This window comes from Podarcis tiliguerta (assembly GCF_965153285.1).
Source record: "Podarcis tiliguerta genome assembly, chromosome: 3".
Classification (NCBI taxonomy): domain Eukaryota; kingdom Metazoa; phylum Chordata; class Lepidosauria; order Squamata; family Lacertidae; genus Podarcis; species Podarcis tiliguerta.
In genome coordinates, this window is record NC_139536.1 from 21,556,707 (window position 1) to 21,583,522 (window position 26,816).

The 26,816-nt window shown below is 41.5% G+C and overlaps 1 protein-coding gene across 5 annotated transcripts in view; it reads left to right on the forward strand.

The window, feature by feature from the left end:
• Positions 1 to 26,816, forward strand: part of THADA (THADA armadillo repeat containing) — a 161,408-nt gene that overhangs the window by 108,230 nt on the left and 26,362 nt on the right. For all 5 annotated transcript variants that reach the window (XM_083432920.1, XM_083432922.1, XM_083432923.1 and 2 more), the window contains 6 exons: positions 7,405 to 7,520; positions 12,222 to 12,307; positions 22,935 to 23,350; positions 23,611 to 23,732; positions 25,649 to 25,721; positions 26,284 to 26,428. In XM_083432920.1, coding sequence (XP_083289046.1) covers positions 7,405 to 7,520; positions 12,222 to 12,307; positions 22,935 to 23,350; positions 23,611 to 23,732; positions 25,649 to 25,721; positions 26,284 to 26,428 — 958 coding nt within the window. The remainder of the gene's footprint in view (positions 1 to 7,404; positions 7,521 to 12,221; positions 12,308 to 22,934; positions 23,351 to 23,610; positions 23,733 to 25,648; positions 25,722 to 26,283; positions 26,429 to 26,816) is intronic.

The following is a 26,816-nucleotide window of genomic DNA, read 5'->3' on the forward strand; positions in this document are numbered from 1 at the left end:
ACCAGCATGAGTTTGATCAAACTGCGGGAGGCAGTGGAAGACAGAAGTGCCTGGCGTGCTCTGGTCCATGGGGTCACAAAGAGTCGGACACGACTAAACGACTAAACAACAACAACAGTGAAGCTGGATGCCTTACAAATGCAGCCGGAGCCAGATTTAGGTCAAACATCAGATGAACACAAATGAGGCAAAATCTGGGAGATGGTACCGGTGTGTTACCTTCAAGGTAACACACTTAAAACCATACATAGGAGGTTAAGAATCCCAGAATTCTCACATGACTCTGGGAGCATCCCAGAATTGCTGAAGGAATTGTGAGTGTACATGCGTTTATGGTGGGAATGCCCTGTTCTGACTAAGCATTTTGCATGTGAAGGCCAGACTATTAGCTCCTCTTTTCATTGCCAAGAATACCAGTTTTAGTTGATGTGGATTATCAAGATTAAGTCTGTTAAGAATCATTAGCATGTAGGGGGGGGGGGACACCATAGAAATAATATCTTTAACTATTTACTTTTTCTGTTGATTCCATCCATCTTTGCAATATCTCTAGAAAGTAGGTAGAATATATACCAAGTGACTTTAGTCTAGACTTGTGTTAGGAAGCTGTTTATCAGTAAATCTGTTTAGCTACACTGGCCCAGACCTATCTCAAGAGGATTTCAAACATTGGAACTATTTTTGTGCTCCGTGTTTTGCATAATGAGAACGATAGGCACAAAATTCAGTGGCCATTTTTAAAACCACAAATGAAGTTTTGTAATTAGCTGTGATTAGATAAATTGATTTTTTTTTAAAAAAAGCTACTTCTGGAAAGGCACATCCAAACAATTTCACTAAAAACCATGGTTCAGTGTTATAAAGCAAAGCAAAGCAGCGTAATGTATTACAACCAGTCTTAATGTTTACTTCAAAGCCTAAATGCAGTGCTCATTAAGGCTGTTCTTTTGATTATGCAGTTAGCCCTCGGATTGCCCTTACGTTTACCTTGGCTGAGGCGTTTGCAGTTAAATGCCACTGTGAAAATTACGGGAAAACATTAACATTAACATGTTATTGTAAGCTGACATGCTGAGCCTGATGGGAAGTAAAATGTATAAATAGCCTCGTTTGTATGCATAGGGTGAAAATCTGCTTAGTTCTAGCAACTGCTATCACTACATTTGTTGGGGCTTAAGTTTCTTTATGGGTTTTCTTCCTTTCTGTAAGTGTGCATTGATAGTTTTTGAAGACATGTCGCAATCGTGCAAGCAGATGAAACCTTGCATTGTCTAATATTTATTTGCTCACACAGTCTGTATCTGGCTCCGTAGTTTTCCAAACATTTCCCCAGCAAGCACCAGCAAAAACAATCCGATAAGATTATTCATTCTGTTCACAGAGGTAGGCTGGATTGAAAAGGGTGTCAGCTCTTGGCTGCAGAACCAACACCCACCCCAAATGCAACCCAGACTATAGTCTGCCATACTCCATAAACAGGGTGCATCTCATCTCTCCCCCTTATTTGTCAATCTTATTTCTTTAAATGTGCCTTTCTGGCATGAAGCACAGTAACTGGTCAGGTATTGAACATGAGCCAAAAGCAACCATTGAGATTTCTTAAGGGAAATGTTATTGGCTAGAGGCCCATGTTTGCCAACATCCCATCTCTAGTTGTTCCAGTCCCTAGTATCCAAAGAGGAAGGAGACTTCCTTATGCCTAAGGCCGTAAGAATTCAGCGTATCATAATACTTTAAATAAACACAACTGAGTCATCAGAATGCCTTCATGAATTTCGTTCTATTATGGAACCAAGTTGGTTGCCATATTTTAGTAAGTGCACACTAATTATTGCTGCTGTTTTGCAAACTGCCCTGCTCCTGGGTTGCTGCATCAGGTTTCCACCTTCACCAGTGCTGCATTTTTTCCAGCTTACTATTTGCACAGTGTTTTATTTCAGCTGCTGAAACATCTGTATTTTTTCAGGGAGTGCTGAAAATGTGCACTATAGAGTGATGTCAGTTTACTTTACTTTCAAGAACCGTTTAGCTGAACAATCAGACTATTGTTTCGTTCTTCCAGCTAGGAATGTGAGTATTTTTATTGTATACTTAATTCTCCAAAGCAGGCTGAGGGCATATAAGCAGACATTTTATGACTCCAGGTTAGCTCGAGGGAAGGAAGGTTTAACCTTTGGAGTTCATGGAGAGACAAATACACAAACCAGGAAACTTAAAAATTATCTGTATTTTGAAAAGCCATTTCTGTATGAAGGTTTCTTAGCAGGGGGGAAAGATTGCAGGCTTCCTTTTTTTATGTCTTCGGCTCTGTGGTGCTTATATTAAAATTAAAAGGTCTCATCCGTGGATACTCTGAAACAGCTTATTGCTGCTTTCAGTGGCATGTGGTGAAATTTTTCGTAGGGGAACAGTTAGAGCCAGAGGCACCAGTTTGCAGGGCGATTTGGGGCGGGTGGGTGATGTTGTACCCATGAGCATCACCTCCTTCCCTAACCAGGGCAGAAGCTTCCTGGGCTTTGGGAAAGAGACCCCAGGCCTCTGACAAGATGCTGGAGCTCTGCTGCCTCCTTCCTAAAGCTAGGTGGGCTTTGGGGAGGTGGTGGGGAGGGCTCTTGAACCCGTTAGAGCAGGCATGGCCAAACTTGGCCCTGCAGCTGTTTTGGGACTACAACTCCCATCATCCTTAGCTAACAGGACCAGTGGTCAGGGATGATGGGAATTGTAGTCCCAAAGCAGCTGCAGGGCCAAGTTTGGCAATGCCTGCATTAGAGCATCGCGCCTCTCTTCCTAAGCTGGGCAGAAGCTTCCCGGGGCTTGGAAAGGGACATTTAGGGGACTAGCCTAGTCCGCTTAGTCCAGTGACCGCATGCTGCTGGCTACTTTCATGAAATCAGATCTTTTGTTAGAAAATGTTGATTTAATAAATCCAGATGTGATTTTGCTGCATAAAATGTGGTGGTGTGTTATCTGTCTTGACACACAATACGGCATTTTTTTGGCATTGTATTAAATTAGGCTTGCCATGCTGTTCAAGTAGCATCAGCTGACAACTGCCTGTTGTTTGACCACTTCAAAATGTTCCAAAAGTGTTGCCATTTAGATGGCAGCTTAACCTTCCTTATTAAAGGCATCTCCAGACACCGACACTCAGCACTGCCAAAGGCTTGCCTGGCACCAAAATGAATATATTTTTGAAACCAGGTTAAAACTTACCTTGCCCTCAGGCATTTGATGGCATGTGATGGGTTGCTATTTCTGACCCCCTATGTCCTCTGTTGCAGATGTGCAAGTAACTAGTTGTAGGATTGGAATTTAGTATTAGTGGTTTAAATCAAGTAGTTTAAATGAAGAAAAAGAAGTGTATGCTCGTGAATAGCTTGGGTTGATTAAATTAAGCAAATATTCATGACAAAACTTCCATTTAAAACAGACATAGGCAAACTCGGCCCCCCAGATGTTTTGGGACTACAACTCCCATCATCCCTGACCACTGGTCCTGCTAGCTAGCGATATGGGAGTTGTAGTCGCAAAACATCTGGGGGGCCGAGTTTGCCTATGCCTGATTTAAAACACTTCCTTAGTAGCTACATTTCAGTTTATTAGACCTGGAGTGGATTAAACCTAGAAGAATAGCAATGTTCAACTTTTTATGAAGCTGTTTTTATGTGTCCTTGGTATTTTACATTTACATTTACATTAAATAGGTATTGAGCAGTATGAAGCCTTGAACCAGGATGGTGTAAAAGGATGTTTGTCTGCCTAGCAGCTGTTTTCATGTGCCTTAAGGTCCTCTGTGGAAACTTGCCTCTGAGATTCAGAAATAAAAACGGATGCACTCCTCTGTTTTTTGTGGCACATTCTCTTTCCATGCCAAGTATCACTGCATGAGTGGTCCCTTCATACTTTATATGTTGCTGAAGGCTGTTCTCCTGCTAGTGTGTGCTGGTTTTCTAAATGGGAGGAAGGAGATAGCCCCTGGTATGAAAACAGATGTTGCAAAAACATGTGCCTCAGTTTTTCAGAGGAAAAAGTTGGTGAAGTTGAGACCTGAGAACTGGTCCTTTTACATGGGCCGTATTTATTTTGCAGCTCATGATACAATTTGAAAAGTCTATAAGGATTTTCAGTTCCAGTGCATTGTTTGCTTTTTGTGTTATAACTGCCCTCGTGTCACCTTCTCTGGAAGCACAGTTGTTGGTGAATGTGCAGATATGTGCATCCTTGCGCATTGTGTAAATTCCCAGTGTAGCCAAGTAATGGCAAGCATCATACCAGTATATATTTTGCTTCGGTTGTAAAACACCAGCCAGAAGGCCAATGGGTAGCAGATGATAAAGAGCTCCCTGTAACTTTTCCTAAAAGGCATTACTGAAGAAGCAGATACTGAGAATGGGTTTGAGGGAGCTGATTTTTGAATTACTGTTTGCTACAGAAGACTCACAAGGCAGCATGGCAGAAACACAGGATCTGACAGGAGGTAACAGTTTGTTTTAGATCCCTACACTGTTATGCCATGGTCATAATTTCGTAACAGAAATAAATCTTCAGAACAAACATGCGTCTTGGTTTATATTTCCTTTTCCTATTTAATGTTCAGTGAACTAGGAAACCGGTTTGTGGGTTTTTTGTTGTTTAAAACTGTTTGTTCCTGGTAGTCTATCCATGTATGTTCACCATTTTCTGTTTCCAACTTTTGATGAGGAAACTACAAATCTCAGTTTCAGGGATGGTCTTGTTAGTGTTTTTAGAAAATGATGCTGATGCAGCCTGGATAGCACAGCTGAAAGACAGCACTGTTATTTTTCAAAAAGCCAAGCTGGAGCTTACGACGATTCACAAAAACACATTTGTTCCTTTTCCAAGTAAGCTGAGCAAATAGGGTTTTTATTTACACATTCGTCAACAAGTTGTCATTTTAGTTATGTTAATTTTTAATTTATTTTTTTTAAAATGGTGCTTAGAAGATATTTCTGTTTTGAAAGCCATTGCACTGCATGACTTTGGGCTAGTACATGCCCAGTATGTGACTGGGCTTTAGTAACTGGGCCTTGTGAACTTTTGGGATCTCCCCTATTCCTTGTACGTTCTTGACAACCGGTTTGATATTAAATAAGAGGTTTTCCAGAACCAGATAAAACTCTAAATTCCCCAAGAACCTGGAATTGCGGGGAGCAAATATTTGTAATCTGATTTGGAAACTTCAAGGCATTTGACAAGGTGCCCCATGATATTCTTGTAAAGAAGCTGGTAAAATGCGGTCTTGACTATGCTACCACTCAGTGGATTTGTAACTGGCTGACTGACCGGACCCAAAGGGTGCTCATCAATGGTTCCTCTTCATCCTGGAGAAGAGTGACTAGTGGGGTGCCACAGGGTTCTGTCTTGGGCCCGGTCTTATTCAACATCTTTATCAACGACTTGGATGATGGACTCAAGGGCATCCTGATCAAATTTGCAGATGACACCAAACTGGGAGGGGTGGCTAACACCCCAGAAGACAGGATCACACTTCAAAACGACCTTGACAGATTAGAGAACTGGGCCAAAACAAACAAGATGAATTTTAACAGGGAGAAATGTAAAGTATTGCACTTGGGCAAAAAAAATGAGAGGCACAAATACAAGATGGGTGACACCTGGCTTGAGAGCAGTACATGTGAAAAGGATCTAGGAGTCTTGGTTGACCACAAACTTAACATGAGCCAACAGTGTGACGCGGCAGCTAAAAAAGCCAATGCAATTCTGGGCTGCATCAATAGGAGTATAGCATCTAGATCAAGGGAAGTTATAGTGCCACTGTATTCTGCTCTGGTCAGACCTCACCTGGAGTACTGCGTCCAGTTCTGGGCACCACAGTTCAAGAAGGACACTGACAAACTAGAATGTGTACAGAGGAGGGCAACCAAAATGGTCAAAGGCCTGGAAACAATGCCTTATGAGGATCGGCTAAGGGAGCTGGGCATGTTTAGCCTGGAGAAGAGGAGGTTAAGGGGTGATATGATAGCCATGTTCAAATATATAAAAGGATGTCACATAGAGGAGGGAGAAAGGTTGTTTTCTGCTGCTCCAGAGAAGCGGACACGGAGCAATGGATACAAACTACAAGAAAGAAGATTCCACCTAAACATTAGGAAGAACTTCCTGACAGTAAGAGCTGTTCGACAGTGGAATTTGCTGCCAAGGAGTGTGGTGGAGTCTCCTTCTTTGGAGGTCTTTAAGCAGAGGCTTGACAACCATATGTCAGGAGTGCTCTGATGGTGTTTCCTGCTTGGCAGGGGGTTGGACTCGATGACCCTTGTGGTCTCTTCCAACTCTATGATTCTATGATTCTATGATTCTATGATTCTATGAACTTAAGCTGGTCCAAAAACGCAGCTGCCAGATTACTGACTTGGGGCCATTTGGAATTTATATAACCCCTGTTTTACAACAGTTACAGTAGTTGCCAGATAGTTTATAGGCCAACTGAAAATTATTTTGTATTCCAAAAATTATTATGTATCCTTCAGTCCTCCATAGTTGGGGTGGGATAAGACTCTGTGGCTATTGCATGAAATTTAATCAGTCTTATTTTCTGAGCTATTGCTATCAGTTTTTGCTTTTGCTTCTTGATATTTCTCATGGAATTCATCATGGAATCCCAAAATTCTAAGGTTTGCCAGAATTTAAAGAAGCGTCTTTGCCCTTCCATGTGTCATAGTCCATATTTTTTTTTATTTAAGAAAATGTATTTCTCCCTAGACCTTCACATCTTTGGTGACATTTCATTTCCCTGGTTTATATGTAACATTGTATAATAACTGGATGGTTTTGCTTAGAGAGAAGGTATCCTAATGATTAATAATAAGGTCCTGGGTCCCATCCATTCAAAATGCAACATTAAAAACATTGTAAAACAAATTGCAAGAATATGGGTCCTTAAACATCTAAAGTGTCGAAGACCAGAGTTGAAATTAGAAATTTTAATACCAAATAAATGTATTAATGTTATTAACTCCTGAGATTACTTGTTTTACATATGTGCAAGGATGCCTCTCATGGTAAATAAACATAGTGCATTTTTGGTTTTGGTGCAGATTATCTTGCTGTTGATCTGCATATTGTATTAGTCAGTCTTCATAATTTTTCATGTTATGGAAAATAAAAGCTGGGTAAAAGTAGGGAGTTTGCTCAGTGAAATGAAGGCTGATTGGAAGGCTGAAGGCTGTGACTAAGGGATGTATCTTCACAGTTCACCCAGAGCCAACAAGCTCTTTCTGTCCAAATTGTAGAGGGCCATTCTGCAGGTGGCTGGGTTCGATTCCCTGTAGACTTATTTTTGATCACTGCCAAAAGCTAAGGAACTGGATATTTGGAAAATATTTTCACAGCAGTCTGCAACTTCTTTATTTTATTTTGATGTAGGTCTTTCACTTGCTGCAGTCCTATTTGGAGTCTAAACACAGGGCTAATTCAGACTTTCTGCAAGGCCTGAGAAGCATCATAACTTGCATTGAAGCCAAACTGTGGTTGGCTAAGTGGTAGGTTAAAACTCTTTACCTATAAATGAATTTATCACAGATTAATAATAGGTTGTAGGGTTGAAATAATTTTTTGTATTCCCCCCCCCTTCCCTCAATAAATATGGAGATAAGTGTTATAGTCTAATGTCGCTATTTCAAAGCATTTATTTTCTATTGTCATGTCAAAGAAGCTGAATCTCATTTTTTTAACAACAACAACATTCAAATACATGTACAAATGTCTATTTTAGAAGTTGGGGGAGGAATGATATATCCAGTGCTTTCTGGGGGGGGACAGAGGGATGCATACCCCTAAACATTTTGTGAATCTATGTACTTTTATCCATCTACTGTATTTATTTTTCCTGATTTGACCTATAAAATGGTGAAGGGGGCAGGGTTGAGTCAAAATGAGAGAACCTCTAAAAAAATTTTTAAGGGAAAAAGCACTGGATGTATCAGTACTTTAAAGTAGCAAATAGATTGAAATATTAATTAGTAAAGCTGACACTGCCAATTATGGAGCGTGTTATTGGAATAAAAGGTAAAGTAAAGGTACCCCTGCCCGTACGGGCCAGTCTTGACAGACTCTAGGGTTGTGCGCCCATCTCACTCAAGAGGCCGGGGGCCAGCGCTGTCCGGAGACACTTCTGGGTCACGAGCCAGAGCAGCACACGGAAACGCCGTTTACCCTCCCGCTAGTAAGCGGTCCCTATTTATCTACTTGCACCCGGGAGTGCTTTTGAACTGCTAGGTTGGCAGGCGCTGGGACTGAACAACGGGAGCGCACTCCGCTGCGGGGATTCGAACCGCCAACCTTTCGATCAGCAAGCCCTAGGCGCTGAGGCTTTTACCCACAGCACCACCCGCATCCCATTGGAATACCATGGATTGGAATACCATGGATTAACTATGCTGGCAATAGCTGTTGGTCACATTGCATTGCAAAACGTTAACCTAAACTCAGCTAAATGTTAGTGGATACAGAAATGTGCAGTAGTAGTCTATGTATATTCTGCTCCACACAGGTTTTGTTTGTTAAATTTTCATAAGGCCCTTTACCCACCTCATTCTCTGAAACCACTAGAACAAGAAGACTGCAAGCGTTGTCCATACTAATTATCTATCTATTGGTTCCCAATTGCTGGTCTGCGGACTCGAGGGGGGTCCACATAACCCACCCAGTGAGTCCTCTTGTTGGGTCGAGATGACATGGGGTTGGGGGGCAAACTCCCATCCCTTGCAGGGGCGCAATTAATGACAGCACCTTCTGTCAAGAGTCTGGATGTAACCTTTGACGCCTCCCTCTCTATGGAGGTGCAGGTTGCAGCTACAGCAAAGGCAGCATTTTTCCATCTCCACCATGCTAAGCAGTTGGTCCCTTACCTTTCCCGCCCTGATCTAGCCACTGTGATCCATGCGATGGTCACCTCCAGGCTCGATTATAGTAATTCGCTCTACGTGGGAATGCCCATGAAGCTAACCCAGAAACTCCAGCGGGTGGGGTGCAGAATGCCACGGCGAGGCTACTTATGGGGTCTTTGCCACGGGGTCACATTAATCCAGTGCTTTACGAGCTGCACTGGCTCCTGGTGGAGTACAGGGTCAGGTTTAAGGCACTGGTTTTAATCTTTAAATCCCTATATGGCCTGGGACCCTCATAGCTACGGGACCGCCTCTCCTGGTATGCCCCGCAGAGGACCTTACAGTCCGCAAACAACAACATTTTGGAGGTCCTTGGCCTCAAGGAAGTTAGACTGGCCTTGACCAGAGCCAGGGCCTTTTTGGCCCTGGCCCCAGTCTGGTGGAATGTTCTGTCGCAAGAGACCAGGGCTCTGAAGGACTTAACATGTTTCTGCAGGAGCCTGCAAGACGGAGCTGTTCCGCCAAGCCTTTGGTCAGGGTCCAGTCTGACCCCCCTCTTTTTACAAGACCTTGCATATAAGTGGCCTCTCTAACTCTTCCTACCAGCTCATACAAATAGCTGAGCCTTGTGAGCACTTAATGTTCCCAACCCTTATAGTTACAGTTATAAATTGTGGGTTGCCATCTGATTTATTCTGATTTTAATCTGTATTTCAGTCAATTGCTGGATTTTATGTTTTAATGTATTATATACTTCGATGTTAACCACCCTTAGCCCCCCGGTTTGGCTGGGGAGGGTGGTGTGTGTGTGTGTGTGTGTGTGTGTGTATTACACATAACAAAATTTTTCAAAAGTAGGTGGTCCATGCCCTGGCTTTTGATTCTATTATTTAAAACAACTCACAGTGTTCTTCCTGTTACCAAATTGACTGCACATTCCTGTGCATGTCTGCTCAGAAGTAGGTCTTACTGTGTTGTGTGGCACTTACTTCTTAGTAAGGGTTCATCCACCCTTCTCTTTGTCGCAGAATTTATTCCGTTTGCCCTCAGAAAACTCGATTGAAGTTTGTTTCTATTGAGTAGTAAACAGAGTTTTCCTGAGGAAAGCAGTGGGGCAACAAATAAAAACTTCTTGGACTCGTTCCTGGAAGACATGGGTGAAGTATGGATAAGACCTAAGTGTGTGTGGAATTGCAGACTACGGAAGTATAACTAGCCGAACAGCTAGTTATTGATTAAAATAGACCGATATTCAAGTAATCAATACTTCATTCTACAGAGATATAATTTAACTGTGAACGTAAACCAGTTGTCTCTCACTCTTGTTAGGAATTAGAAACACACCAGTCTTGCTCAATAGAACAGGAGTTACCTTTAGTTTAGTAACTCGGAAAAGTATCTCAGTGACTTGGTTAGAAGTAGATCTGTGTTTCATTAAGATCTACCACTCCTGCCAAAACACCAAAGGTGTAGTTTATGTGGTAATCATTATATTGGTCCCTACATTCTCTTAAGTGTGTTGCATGACTAATGATGTGTGAAAGTGATGTCAAACAATTAGGTTGTGTCAGTTGTTGATTTTATAATTTCCAGGGATGTTTCCCCTTTCCTTTAAAAATATTTGTCTATTTACTAGGGAGTAAGAAAGAAAGAACATCAGGACCTATTATAATATGTATTCTGATGCATTTTACAAACTTACCACAGATAAAATGCACCAGACAACTAAAACATAAACACAAGGTCATCAAAATGACAAAAGTCACTATGTATAGATTTATTTATTCATTCATTGATGAGTTATGACTTAGTGCTTGTACATCAAGCAATTAATGTCCTAGGTTTATTTAAACTTAATTTCAGGGTTTCTATTGAATACTGTCCTAGGTGGATTTATGATTAGTGTACAAACATGTGTTTAATTTCTTGCTTAAGTTCCCTTCCACCCCCACCCAAGTACTTACCCTTAAATTGCCTCCAGGTGTCTTGGAGTTAAGTGTTTCCTCTTTGAGTTTCTGTGTTCTTAAGATTAGTTCATCAGTCCATGGAAAGTTGCCTGATTAAGGAATAGTTAGTGGTTCTTCATGGTCTCTTGAGTTCTAGGGAAACGGTAGGGAGGTAGAAATCCTAATAATAATTGATTCCATGGAAATTGGGGAAAGCTGTGTATTGTATAACAGTTCAGACATTTAGGAGTCTCGATAAATTCTTCCTTGTGCATGTGCAAGCCTTCCAGACCCTGCATATACATTCTATTTCATGCACAGATTTGAGCCATCTGTTTCTATGAATATGCCTAGTATGAGGGAGGTTCCTAAATATATAGGGTATTTTGTGAGCAAAAGGACAATATTTGGAAACAGAATTTTTGTCACATTTTTGTACAAGGGCATAAATACCTAGCCTAACTCTTAAGGTCATCTCCTGACGCCTTCTCCCAATGATGAGGAATGAGTAGCTACTAAAGATAGGATATTTTTAGTGGTAGCACCCTAGTCGTTGGATGCCCTCCACAGAGAGGCTCTCCTGGCGCCCACACTGTTATGTATTCAGTGGTCTGTGTTTGCCTGAGTTTGGACTAAGGATTCTGAGCCCGTGTCCTGATTTGATACATGATATCCAATCACAGAACATTTCAGGATTTGGGCCTCTGCCATTGGCCCTTAAACTCTGCGTCATGATTTGCAGCTTGGAAGTTTAGACAGCCAATCACGTTGGGAGTGGGAGTGGCCCAGGCCTTCAGAAATGTATATAAGCAGTTGCTTTGCCCCTGTTGTCCAGTTCTGTTAGTTCAATAAAGGTTCTTGCTGTTATCACTGTGTCGTGCTTCGTGGGAACCCACCTGCACTTCACACACTCTGGTCTTTTTAGCACCAGGTGAAGACCTTTTTAGTCTTTCACACTTTTAAGAAATTGTTTAGTATTCCGAGATCTCTTAAACTGTTATCCTCTGCTGTTTTTATTCTGGTTTTGTATTGTAAGGTTTAAATACTATTTTAGGTATTACTCTGTTTAATAATTTAATTCTTTGTTATAAACCACCCAGAGAACTTTGATTGTTGGACAGTGTAAAAGTGGGACAAGTAAGAAGAAAAAAGAAGAAGTTTTATTTTGAATAGAGCATGACTTGACTGTAGGAAGTAGTTTTGCTATAGGTTGTGTGGCATTTTTCATTGTAAAATTTGGTAGATCATCCTCAGATTATTTAGAAATGTAGGCATTGGCTGGTTACATACATTTTATGTGAGCAGGACCTGACAGGAATTTAAGATCCTGCTAATGGGTTGTTGGTTTAAGGGACAATTTTAAAGTATTTTAAAGCCATTTAACTTATGCCAATGACTTTGTTTCTAGGCAAAATCCTTGCTTGGTGACTAGATCGACATATCTCGATATACTTATTCTGCTGAGTAATTACCTAGGGAAATCCAAAATAAAAGGTGAGTTTGAGCTAATGTATCGCTTTCTTGCCAGGAAGTGAAAGAAAGAGAGCTGTACTCCAGGTGATATCAAGCTAAGCCATATTCTGTGTAGACCTATTGAAATAAATTGACTTAATTTACTTAAGATGCATTGCAATCATGGACCTGATCCAGCAAGTGGTTCTTATGTTCTTTGGTTATCATATTCTTAAAACTATTTTCAGCCAATGTACTGGTTAATGTGACATGGCAAGTTTTAAACTATGCCTTACTGATACAGTGCAAACTTGCAAGCTTCCAGGGAGATGCTTCCAGTTGCTTCGCTCTTCCCTTTTACTCCTGGGCTGAGCTGAGACAAAGTTTGGCTTAGCACAGAGCTTTCCAAACTGTGTGTCACGACACATTAGTGTGTCGGCGTGTTGCGTGGACGCTTCCCACCATCCTCCCTGGGCTGGAAAGGGGCTAGTTTAACCTCCAGTTTGCTAGTAAAACTGAATTAACGTGTCACGAAATGATGTGTGTCTCAAAAGAGTGTCATCAACACGAAATGTTTGGAAAGCTCTGGCTTAGCATGTCATATGATCCTGGGCTTGTGCTTATGCTCTCTCCTCACTCGCCACAAAGTCTAGTGATGTGAGAGTCCAAAAGAGTCTAAAACAAAAGAATGAGACTGCATGCATTTTTTCATCAGTAATTCATAAATGCCTTAACAAGTTCTCCACTACACAGGCATGCAATCATTAAAAGTGGCATTCAGTCTTTTTCTTATCTAAGACAAATATATTTTCCAGTTTTCATTGTTAATTAGAATGCATGGTTCTTATAACTCATTTTCTGCCAAATGCAATAAATATGTTTCAGCTGTATTTCTGTTTTGCTTTAACCCCAAATATGTTTTTGGTGACCTTTTGCTGAAAATGGTAGTGAACTGTTTATTTAAATGATAAGCCAGTCGTAAGTTGTACATCATTTTAATAATGTATTTGTGTCATACTTGCTCTTTAAAAAAGTTGAATATTCCTTAAAGAAGCATTCCCACAGTCATAAATACTGAGACTAGCCATGAAAAATAGCTTAAAATGCTGGTATATGTGCACACTAATTAAAACTAAGGGGCAGAAACAAATATCGGAGCTGGTGCTGATGTAATGTTAATTTTCTTTACTTAAATCTCAGAGAAGTATGATCAAAATAAGAGTATAGAAACATTGGCAGAATATATACTTTCCAGGGTTGTGGGTTTCAAGGTCCATGTTGGGCAAAAGATTCCTGGATTGCAAAGGGTTGGACTACTTCAGGCTTCCTCAATCTCAGCCCTCCAGATGTTGAGACTACAATTCCCATCATCCCTGACCACTGGTCCTGCTAGCTAGGGATCATGGGAGTTGTAGGCCAAAAACATCTGGAGGGCTGAGATTGAGGAAGCCTGGACTAGATGATCGCCGTGATCCCTTCCAACTCTATGATTATATGATGTAATCAGGCTACATTTAACAAAATTCACCTGAATATTATTTTTATTACATCATACATTTTCTGTGCAGATGGGTACGGTCAGTTTTTAGTGCAGGAGGCCAGCTCTCCAAATACTTTTACCTTTGTGGGAAGAGAATGGCGACAGGTTTTCATTTTTAACCATTTCTTTAAAGTGGTGACTGTTGCTGTCATGTCTGAGGACAAAATGTACATCTTAAGTCAATTTAAACAGCTTCCTCTTTCCACTCTCACTCCATTGTCATGATTTTTTCCCTTTTCACCATTTCCTTTCAAATGTGAGGGAAGTATGAAATAAGCTCTCAACTTTGCATTTTATCCTATGTACGACATAGTCTCTCCCCCCCTTTTATGTGGTTTTGAACAAAGATGAAGCAGCCACCATGTTGTAGAAAGCTGTGGCCTCTTTCTTAGCTGAATATTCCATGCTTCCCACCAGTTCCTTGGTCAGCGAAGAGAATCCTTGCACATGAGGTGCTTATATACAGTGTACTGCAGTATGCGTGGATTGGGAGGGTCAGTGGATTGTGGCGCTGATCAAACTAGCTTTAGAAGAGAACCAGAATGAGGCATTTCATGGCCAAACTAGACACTGCATGCAAGATCTCCTGACATCTTTTTTTTTTTTTAACCCTTAAAAGCAGTTGCAGGAAGGAAAATTAAATTAGATTGAGAAAACAATGTTGGGGAGAGGTGTTGGCCCCCTTCCCCATTTTCCTAATCAAAACTTTCCTTCACCAGAATCTTCAAGGGAAAAAATGGGTACCTATATCCACTTCCTGGAAGTTAATAACAGCTTTGAGGGGGCAATATATTTTTTTGGGGGGGGGGATGTTTCATTGTTAAGATAAAATACTGGCTAGACACAGACAGGTGGTCTGGGGAGAGGCTAAATCTGTCGGTTTGAATGCAGATAGTTTTCCCTCCAGCTTCTCATTCTTTGTTATGGTTGGAGTATTTAAATACCATCTGATACACAAAGAAGTATGATTGTAATTTGGTATACTGGTTGACTGGTTATTTCATTCTGCAGGTCTGTATTACTTAACAAGATAAGCAACAATTGAGGGGACAATTTTGATTTGAAAAATAACGCAGGGAGGCTAATGTTAAATCAGTGCCGTGGCCCCAAACCAATTTGGACCCTTATTGGTTCCCCTTCGATTCTGAAATAGACATCAAGAAAGCCAGTTGTGGAATGCTTACATCTTATTTAGTTTGGTTTCAGACACCTTTGTAAAAGCAGTCAGCAAGGGAAGAAGACAAGGTGGAGAAAATGCTGTAGCCCAGGGGTTGCCAACATTTTTGGGCATATTCTGAATTTTGAGAAAGTGCTGAGAGCTCATCACAAAATGAACTGGATGTGGCGTAACACACAACTGGAGAGACAACCACCGCTGACAATCTTATGCTTGCCATGGGAAGTCAGCTAGGTCTTGCTGGTCCTGGTTATGGAGATCTCTCTCTCTCTCTCTCTCTCTCTCTCTCTCTCTCACGCACACACACACACACAGAGAGAGAGAGAGAGAGAGAGAGAGAGAGATGGTGTTCCTGTCTAAGCAGCAACAGAAAGCATTCCTCAATACCAGGAAGAAATATACAAGGAAGCCATGTCACTCTCATTTCATCAAAATCACTTAAAAGGTACCTGCAAATTTTGCCCCACAATTTTATTTATAGGAAGGCTAGAGGCTTCCTTTTTTATTATTTAATGGAAGCTCAGAGTCTGGGGCACCTGCCTAGGTGCACCACTGAAAGCCTTCACAGTGGTGCTATTGCCATAAACTTCCATATATTCCCTTCCTTACAGCTAGCACAACAATTTTGAGGGCTGTGACACTAACCCTCTGTTGCTTAGGGTGTGGGGGGTACATCTGTCAATCTTTGCTCAAGGATCTTCTTCCCCCACCTATAACTTCACACCTACTTTCTAAATTTCCTGTGCCCCATACTTGGAGAACCACAACTTTAATCTACTTTGCCATCTTTTCTCTCAAAGTGGAGTTTCCGCCACTTGGATCCTCTTTAAAGAAAACCGAACATCTAGCAGCTTCTTTCTTAATGGGAGTTTCCTCTCTCCAGTCTCATGTTTAAGCCCCTCTAGCCTTTTGGCTCCAAAGAACAGATTTGGAACACGAAGTGGAGAATGTTCTATCCCAAGCACCCACACACTCTTGGCTACTAAAAAAAAAAAAAAGGACAGCCGGAGTATATATTTCATCTCTTTTTATAACCGTACCCATTTTTATATAGTGATATAATAACAAGTACTATATAACTGCGGAGCCTTCTAGTTGAACTCCCTTGGGAGTAGATGACAGCGGGCAGATTATTTAAAAACAAAGAATCAGCCCCTGTAGCCAGTGGTCAAAGTTCTCTGTCAGTTGATACTGAACATAACACATCGGTGTATTTTTACACGGAGTCATGTGTGCTTCTTTAAGTTGGTTGGGCCTTTGGAAGTTTGTGGCGCAATTTGAGCTAACTTCTGCTAATTTGGCAGTATGAAGTTGACTAGGTTTGTGGACAGTGACCATTTTCACATTAGTTTGAGCATTTCATTCCTCATGCCAGGCACTGCTTGTTTTTATAGACGTTGAGCATTAGCGGGTTATGACATTGCTGCTTTTCCCATCCTGCAAAGCACATGTTTTTAGAACATGAGTGGCCATCTTCTAAGCGCCACAGGCAGTTAAAGCCTGTGGCTTCCTGCACAGCAGCAGGAAGACCAAATCGTGGCATAGAGCATATGTACGCATCAGCAGCTTAAAATGCTAGGTTATTTCCATTAGTGCATTTCAAGTCACATTTTTACATTGCTGTACACAATGTGGGCAGGGTGTGTGTGTCTGCACCCAGTGCCCATTGCCCAATTTGCTTCCCCACACCTGCAACCAAATTCCTGTCTCAAATGTACACACCTCAGCTTAACCATGATTTGTGTTTTCAAATTGGATGGAAGCCGGTTTGAGGAAAAGCTGGTCAAACAGAAGTATTTTTCGTTAAGCAGCAGGAAACACATGGATTGTGGCTAACACCATGTTTGTTTCATGATTGATTGATTTAATGCATCTTTATACCACCTTTTCCTACAAGGATCGCGAGTTGGCGTGCCTGGTACTCCCCCCCACCCTGTTTAATCCCCAAACAACTTTGTGAGACAGGTTAGGCTGAGGGGCAGTGATTGGCCCAAGATCACCCACTCAGTGACCTTCATGGCCAACTGGGCATTTGAACTCAGTTCCTAGTCCAACACTTCACCACACACACTGGTTCTCAATAGGTGTTTGGCTGTGAGAGTACACTGGAGCTGGAATAAACAATAATGTGCACACAACCATAGAGTTGAGCAAACATTCTTCCCTGCCTTTCCTATCAGTCCTCTTGCCCATGGGGGCTTCTGTACAGCAGAGGTGGGCAGACTTCAAGCTTTATATTTTACTGGAACCTCAAGATCCACCAGTTAGGGCCTAGGTGCAAAAGACAGTACATTCTGAGCAAAGCAATTTGTTTCCAGTACTAGAATGAACTGAGCTGCTCACTGTCCTTTTGAACACAAGTCTACTTCGGGTTACCCCAAGCTTTTTTAAAAAATTCAGCAGCCTCATTTAGGTGGGAAAGGTCATTTTGTGGTTGCTACTGGTAGGCAAGAAGGAGTTGGGAAGCCTTGCTGGTATATTGGAAATCACTCAGTGATCTAGTGGATTCCAATCTGCCTTCTGCCCTTCCTGCATCCATCTGCATCTGTCTGTCTTGAGAGACAGTGGAAGAGTGCCATCGGGGGTAAAGTCAAACTGTTGGAGAGTTACAGGACTTGTTGTAGCTGCAGAGATCAATACGGGAGAGACATGTTTTGTTGCAGATGGGGCAGATGAAGGCTGGTTTTGCTGTTGCAGATGCATCATGGCATTTCTTCACTCCGCTGTAGAACACATGAGATGGGCACTTCCTCATCCTATGAGCTTCATTTTGTCACTTGCTTACCATTTTAATTCCACCACTGCATTTGAATGTGCACGGCTAAAATTCAGCCAAAAATGTGAAACATTAAGCAGCTGTTGCTGTGCAGATGAAATATGGTTCACCTACTTCAGGGTCATCTGTATTTCCTAAATGGCTAAAGACTTTTTAATTTAAAAATGTCTCTGTGTTTTGTTGAAGGAGGAGAGATGGTAGATAAAAACAAACCAAGTTCTAACATCAAAGCATTTATTTCTTTTTTGTAGAAAATGTTTAATTGCCATATATTAAAAATAACTAGGCACAAATATCTTAGTTTGATATCAAAGCTCATGTAAGTACTTTGGATCTAAGTTGAGAATAGTATTTCTCAGCTCTTGATAACAAAGATGGCTTGCATTCCTGTGCAGTCCCAGTGAATTTTTGCTTGAAAAAAGCATGTCATTTTAAGTGCATGTAAATGTCACACTTTAAATAACTGTACTGTACTAAAATAGGCTATTGCATTTTTTTCATGCACTGTTTATCAACATCTTTTTATTGATTCTGAGCTTTATTTTAATAAGAATGATAGAAGTAAAACGAAAATCTGCTCTTATGGCTCAGGTCAAGGACAGTGAAGTTAATAAGCTATTAAATCTGAATGCCTGTGGACCACAGCTGGGGAGATATTGGGATGCTTTGGAAACCTGGGGGTTTGCAGAAGTAAATACCTACTGAGGGAAAACTGACTGTTGTGTGCAACAGAAATATAAAATACAGCTTACTGAGAACTGAGCATGCTTGGTAGCTGCTGAATGTTGACCATCAGTTGAAACTAGGATGAAGATGCAATGTCCTATCGAAGTGCCCTACAGCTTATAACAGATTTCCCTGACCTGGTGTCTTCGAGGTGTTGTTGGATTCCAACTCCCATCAGCCCCAGTCAACATGACCATTATTTGGGGATAATGGGAGTTGTGGTTATTATTCCATAAAGTGACTGGGTCACATTTCAGGAAAGTTCTTCTTAAATAAAAATGTCTTCAGTAGCCACTTATGTCAGTGAAATTCTACTCAATATTGATGGAAAGCAGAACTCCAATGTATAGTTAGCAGAGTAAAAACACATTGCAGGATTCCCAAAAAATAGAACAGATACAAGAAACCTATTGGAATGCCTGATGTTTTTGTCCATGGAGTTTTCTTGGCAGGGATACTGGAGTGGCTTGCTGGTTCCTGCTCCAGGTGGATCACGTTTAGTCAAAACACTCCACTATGTCCTGTCCATCTTGGGTGGCCCTGCATGGCATAGCTCATAGCTTCTCTGAGTTATTCAAGCCCCTTTGCCATGACAAGGCAGTGATCCATGAAGGATCCAGCCTCTTAATGAGGTGAAAGAGAAGAGAGCAAAATATGGTCTGAAGTTCAACATCAAAAAAACTAAGATCATGGCCACTGGTCCCATCACTTCCTGGCAAATAGAAGGGGAAGAAATGGAGGCAATGAGAGATTTTATTTTCTTGGGCTCCATGGTCACTGCCAATGGTGACAGCAGTCATGAAATTAAAAGACGCCTGCTTCTTGGGAGAAAAGCGATGACAAACCTCAACAGCATCTTAAAAAGCAGAGACATCATCTTGCTGACAACGGTCCATATAGTTAAAGCTATGGTTTCCCCAGTAGCGATGTATGGAAGTGAGAGCTGGACCATAAAGAAGGCTGATCGCTGAAGTATTGATGCTTTTGAATTATGGTGCTGGAGGAGACTCTTGAGAGTCCCATGGACTGCAGGAAGATCAAACCTCTCCATTCTTAAGGAAATCAGCCCTGAGTGCTCGCTGGAAGGACAGATCATGAAGCTGAGGCTCCAATACTTTGGCCACCTCATGGGAAGAGAAGACTCCCTGGAAAAGACCCTGATGCTGGGAAAGATGGAGGGCACAAGGAGAAGGAGACGACAGAGGACGAGATGGTTGGACAGTGTTCTGGAAGCTACTAACATGAGTTTGACCAAACTGCGGGAGGCAGTGGAAGACAGGAGTGCCTGGCATCCTCTGGTCCATGGGGTCACGAAGAGTCAGAAATGACTAAACAACAACACTGGAATGCCAGAAACAAAGGACCGTCTGGTTCACCATCCTGTCTTCAACAAGAGTCACCCTTATGATTTAATCCTCAGTTCTTGATTTTAAGTTTAATGGCTCTGCATCATTTTTGTTAAGATGCTAGCCAGTGATCAACTTCCAGTTGGAAAAAGCATAGCTATGTTTTGAAGCAACACTGTTTTTTTCTGGGCAGAATATACCTTCTGGTCATGCCCACAGTATCAATGTGTATAATTCCCATCCTACCTTTAATATTTTTTTATCTTCCTTCCTATTCCTTTTCCATCTTTCTTCATTCTGGTATAGAGAAAATGTTAACAGCCGTGCTTCCAGCAGCATAGTTTTGTCTGAACAGAAGTGCCTCTTTAATTCACCTTAAGTTACGGAGCCAGACATTTACTTTAGAAATTAATACATGTGTTGGTTTAATAAAAGTTATAGCATTGGCCAAGGAAAAGAGTTTGTTTTAAGTTAGGCAGAAGTAAATAGAAGTAGGGAAGGGTTTTTTCATCAGGGGTAGAAGCGTAGGGATTATTTACTCATTTGTAATGAGATTTTTGTTTTTCTGGGAAAGACATTTTTGAGAAAATGTTGAGTATAAGGGAAAGTCAGAAATGTTTGGCTGTGGCTTGAGATGCTACAAACATATGGAAACAGCACCCCAGAGGTCTGTGAAAACATTTGTGTTTGCTTAGTCTCCCCTTCCCCAACTAAATAGATGACCACTGGGAGCCAAAAAGGGTCTAAGCCCCTCAAATGGTGAAGTAGTTGTCTAAATCAGAGCCTAAAAAACACATATGAGCTGCTGGATGCTGGTATTCCTCATTTGCTGCCCCCAGCAGCCTTCTGAACATGTGTTTTGGACAATCCACATCTGGATTGCCTGGTTTAGGAGTTTCCAGTCTCCTGTTCTTTCACAGCAGCCACACGAAGGCTACAAGACATCTTATACAAGACATTTTGCAGTGATTGTCCATTGTCATATTAGAACAATGATTGTATCAACTGATGTAGAGTATGGTCGGGGGAGAAATCTGATTCTGGAACACAAGGCTACCAATTTCACACTTTAAGAAACATGAGGAGCTGAAAGAACAAAAATGGACAGATCCTCCCATCCCTAGTGTAGAGGCAGTGTTGTAGAGTGGTTAGAGCAGGGGTCAGCAAACTTTTCCAGCAGGGGGCCACTATCCCTCAGACCTTGTGGGGGGCTGGACTATATTTTTTGGGGGGAAATGAATGAATTCCTATGCCACTCAGAGATGCATTTTTAATAAAAGGACACATTCTGCTCATGTAAAAACACGCTGATTCTTAGACTGCCCGTGGGCCGGATTTAGAAGGCGATTGGGCTGGATCCGGCCCCTGGGCCTTAGTTTGCCTATCCATGGGTTAGAGTGTTGCACTAGGAAGGTTCAAATCTTCACTCAGCCCTAAAGCTTCCTGGATGACCTTGGACCTGCCACCAGCCACCAGCCACCATTTCTGCCTAACTTAACTTACAGGGTGGTTGTGAAGATAAAATGGAAAGGGGGAAACCTTTATGTTCCACTTTGACCTTGGAGAAAAGGTGTGGTATGAATGGATCACAGCTGTCCATGGAGGCACAGGTCAGTTCTGTGTCCAGGGTAGCTGTCTACTAGCTCCATCTGGTACACAGGCTGGGCCCCTACTTGCCCGCGGGCTGTCTCACCAGAGTGGTGCATGCTCTAGTTATCTCCCACTTGGACTACTGCAATGCACTCTACGTGGGGCTACCTTTAAAGGTGATCCAGAAGCTACAACTAATCCAGAATGCAGCAGCTAGACTGGTGACTGGGAACGGCCGCCAAGACCATATAATGCTGGTCCTGAAAGACCTACATTGGCTCCTAGTATGTTTCCGAGCACAATTCAAAGTGTTGGTGCTAAACGCCCTAAACACTTTTAGCACTTTTAGGTGTTGGTGCTAAAAGCCCTAAACGGCCTTGGCCCAGTATACCTGAAGGAGTGTCTCCACCCCCATTGTTCAGCCCGGACACTGAGGTCCAGCACTGAGGGCCTTCTGATGATTCCCTCCCTGCGAGGTTACAGGGAACCAGGCAGAGGGCCTTCTCAATAGTGGTGCCCACCCTGTGGAACGCCCTCCCATCAGGTGTCAAGGAAATAAACAACTATCTGCCTTTTAGAAGACATCTGAAGGCAGCCCTGTTTAAGGAAGTTTTTAATGTTTGATGTTTTATCGTGTTTTTAATATTCTATTGGGAGCTGCCCAGAGTGACTGGGGAGACCCAACCAGATGGGCGGGTTATAAATAAATAAATGGTGATGGTGGTAATGTTATAAATTCCACCTTAAGTACTTCCTTGGAGGTAGGTCAAATGATACTATAATGGCTAAGTTCCTCTTGGAAGTACTAAGAAACAGAAACTTCCTTGGAACCCTTTCCCTTGTATTTCTGTTTTATTTTGCTTTTGAAAATGTTTTTGTGGGCCTTTAGACTGAAATAAATATCTGTGTGTGAATAGTGTCATAATAATTAATCATAGAATTGTAGAATTGGAAGGGCCCCTCACGGCCATCTAATCCAACCCCCTACAATAAATAAAATAAAGTGGCTAAGTTTAATTGTTGAGGCTTCCAGTTCCCCATTTGTGCACAGATGTGAAATGCTTCTCCAGGCATGCAATACAGTTTGGGGTTTTACATTTCCCTGTATTCATTACCCTGAAGAAACTATGTAACACTAGCATGTTTGCAAAGTGGTGGGGGAGACCTTCAGATTCCACTTGTTAGTATTTTAGCTATGTCAAAAAAAATAATATGTTACTTAAATATGCAAAATAATTGTTGAACTTAAAACTTGAGTAATTCTGAAGAAATAGTTCTCATTTTCGAAACATTAGTAATATATGAAGCTTGGGGAAATGCCCCTCAAAATTTGAACATACGTTCTGTTGTTAAATCATGTGGGCTTCTTATGTCATAGGAAGCAGGTAAAATATTTCACTGCTTAAATGTGCTCAAGTTTGATTGGATTGTGTTCCAAGTTTTATGAGTAATAACCAAAGACAACCTTTCCTTTTTCATTCCTCATCCCACCACCCTATCATATTTAATTCCAGGAACAGAGCTGCTCAGTTTTTGGGATAAAATAGGCACAATTATCTCAGATTCGGAACTGGCAACGGGTATCAGCTACTCTTCTGCAGTGCCAGGACTTCCTCAGTATCTCCAGAGCATCACCAAACTCTTCTTGTCGATGCTCACGGTGACTTCAGATCCTGGATTTGCAAACTACAGTTCACCCGCCAAACCGAAAACAGTAAAACCTTGTTTGTCAGTTGCACATCTGCTACGATCTGAGTTCTGCGAAGTGCGCTTGTTGGTCTTAGAAGCGACTGTTCTGTGGCTGAAGCAAGGACATTCCAAATCTGTGACGGAAGAACGGGGGAAAGTTCCATTGTGTCTACTGTCTGGTTTGGAGGAGATCCTCCTTCGGATGGCTGTAAAGGAAAAGCATCCGGAATGTTTTTGCAAGGTAAAAACAGTGGTCTCCCTCTCCCGTTCTGGATGCAAATACTGTAAAATTCACAGTGCTATCCAATGTGGGCAATTTTCATAGTAGATCCATTGAAATCAAATAAGCAAGTAACTTAAGTCCATCATTTTCAGCGGGTCTCTCAGCATGACTAATGTAATCTGTAAAAAACATATAATAATTTTGGAGTAAATGGATCCAATTCGTGCCAAATTTATTTTTATCTTTACCTTTCCCCCTCTTGTTGCTATTATATATAGATATTAGAGGCTCTATACCATACGGACCCGCAAAATGTGCTTTCAGAGACAGAAGATGCTTTAAAAATGAATGCAAGAGAATTCTTGCATTGGGTTTTGAATATTGCAGATGCTTCTGACAGGTAAATTCTTTTGTCTTTTGTGTATTTACTGATTGCAGGTTGCCAAGTGAAAATAAACTGATGTCAGAGGGTGAGAGAGGAGAAATATTTGTGCTCTCACTGTCTTGTTAAGCCCCAGACATTGTCATATTTTTAATAATTCGCCTCTATGGTATTTTTTAGGACGCAGGTGGCGCTGTGGGTTAAAGCCTCAGTGCCTAGGGCTTGCCGATCGAAAGGTCGGCGGTTCGAATCCCCGTGGCGGGGTGCGCTCCCGTTGCTCGGTCCCAGCGCCTGCCAACCTAGCAGTTCGAAAGCACTCCCGGGTGCAAGTAGATAAATAGGGACCGCTTACTAGCGGGAAGGTAAACGGCGTTTCCGTGTGCGGCTCTGGCTCGCCAGAGCAGCGATGTCACGCTGGCCACGTGATCCGGAAGTGTCTCCGGACAGCGCTGGCCCTTGGCCTCTTTGAGTGAGATGGGCGCACAACCCTAGAGTCTGGCAAGACTGGCCCGTACGGGCAGGGGTACCTTTACATATGGTATTTTTAATACATACTCAGAAGCCCATAGCTAAGGCTAAGAGGTGATGAGTATTCTAAATGAATTACAGGCTGAGCAGAAAGCTGAGTGGCTCCTCTGGTTCTCTTTTTCACCAGCATCTTCATGTTTAAAATGGTAAATCAGTGTTTCAGGGCAATGGTTATTGCTGTATCATAAAGCTGGGAACGCAGGAGGCCTGTTTTTCTTTTCTTTTTTGAGATCTGAATTTTGAATCTATATTGTAAAATTAACTAATAAATTACCTTGTCCATCTTTTTATTCTATTTCATAAAATTTATATATCACTTGATTGCAAAGCAGCCCTCAAAGGGTTTTACGAGACATAGTTATGAGTGGTACCAACAAATCTGGTATTCAGCTTGCCGTTTGGTGAAGGAATCCATCACTTTCTACTGTCTGTCATGGGCCATTCATATCTTTCAGGTTAGATTTGGCAAGTGTATCAACTTTTCTACCGTAGAACTTTAAAACTGCTGGTATTTTTCTGCAGATCTTCCATTTGACCACTAGACCTGCTTTTATGACAACATTCTTCCTCTAGCCCTTTTTATAGAAAACAGGTTATCAGGGCATGCATCTTACTACACACGTTTGCACTGGTTGTTAACGACAACAACAGTTTTATTATTTATACCCTGCCCATTTAACTGGGTTGCCCCAGCCATCGCCAGACATTAAAAACTTCCCAATACAGGGCTGCCTTCAGATGTTTTTGGAAAGTTGTATAGTTGTTTATCTGTTTGGCATCTGATGGGAGGGCGATTCACAGGGCGGGGCTCTATAGAACTTTCCATCATCTTAGATACAGTGGTACCTCGGGTTACATACGCTTCAGGTTACATACGCTTCAGGTTACAGACTCCGCTAACCCAGAAATAATGCTTCAGGTTAAGAACTTTGCTTCAGGATGAGAACAGAAATCGTGCTGTGGCGGCGCGGCGGCAGCAGGAGGCCGCATTAGCTAAAGTGGTGCTTCAGGTTAAGAACAGTTTCAGGTTAAGTACGGACCTCCGGAATGAATTAAGTACTTAACCCGAGGTACCACTGTAGTTTGGTTTCTAAGAGGAGGAGGGTTTGTCATACTTCAGTGCAATTCTATATCCACAAGGCGCAACCTCATGCCTAAGCAAAAGTTTTTCTTCTGGTTGTATATTGACATGCAGAGCAGCTGTAACAAATGGGACTGTTGGATTTCATCCTGACTTATGCTAATAAAGCATATTGTGTGTAACAAGTGAAAATGAGAATCTCATTTTCACTTGTTACACACAATATCCTGCTAAACTGCTTGCCAGTTGACTTGCGTTTTGCTGTAGCTTTGACATTTATTTCACACTTACATTTGTGGATCTGTGTTAATCTTTTATTTTGCAGCATTGAAATTCAAAGTATATCCCTCAAATTTGCCTCAGAGTTGGTCATCCATCTTGTCCAAGATCAGCAGGAGGTAAGGGAATCTCATTTAACAATCATGTCTGCATCAGATTTACTATGACTATACATTAAGAGTTTCCGTTCTGCAGGTTCATTTTGATGAACCCATAAAGTTAATTGCTTCATATATACAAAACCTGAGATTATGACTTCAGTGCATGAACAAGTACTACATTGAAGACCAATGGCAGAATTGATTTGATGTTAATTGTCTCAGAACAATTAACAAAGGAGTCCACTGCTGATTTATGCAGTGCTGTTTTAGTTTTTATTCTTTTAAAGCAGTGGTGGTGAACTCCCATCTGTTGTGCCAAATTTGATTTTCTTTCTTTCTTTCTTTCTTTCTTTCTTTCTTTCTTTTGTCAAAAGCAAAGCAATGGTTTTGGTTTCCTTTTCTGTGTCAAATGAATTGCTGGTTCTGTGGAAACTGAATGTCACATTTTGTGTTTATTATTACTTTTTAGTTCCTGTCTTAGTGCCAGTTTTAGTATAGCGCTTGACCCTTCTTGTTTACTCTAATTTCCAGTTTACAAGGATACTTCAGGCTTTTAAAGCCAGTATTATTTTTCTTATAGGAGGTGAAATCAGAGATGAAGCAATGGATTGGCATAGTCACTTCCTTCTGCGGAGATGAACAGCAAACAGATCTCCGATTAGCTGCTGCAGAGATTCTTGTGAGCATTACGCCATTTTTCCTGACCAGTCAAAAGCTTCTGTTGGGTAAGTAAATAGAATTAAGCACCATGACCACAAACAAGCCAAAATTAAGCTTCTAAATTTCACTCATTTCAGTGAGAGAACAAATCACATGATAAACTCACACACCAAAATCAGCAGAATATATGCTTAATTTTCAGTTGGCTTGCCGCCTATGTTTATGTTTGGAAGCAGGAAGAGGCCTGATAAATCTTAAGGATGTGCATATGTTATATAGGGAACAACTGTGACTTTGTGGTAGAGCACCTGATCCTCTGCACAGGAAGATCTGTCCTCTCAGTAGAAAATGGGCCTATCTGCATGGCATAATTTGCTGTAACAGTGCTTTATAGCATTCGACTATGCTTAATATTTTTAATTTATTCAAACAATTTCTAACTCACTTTTAATG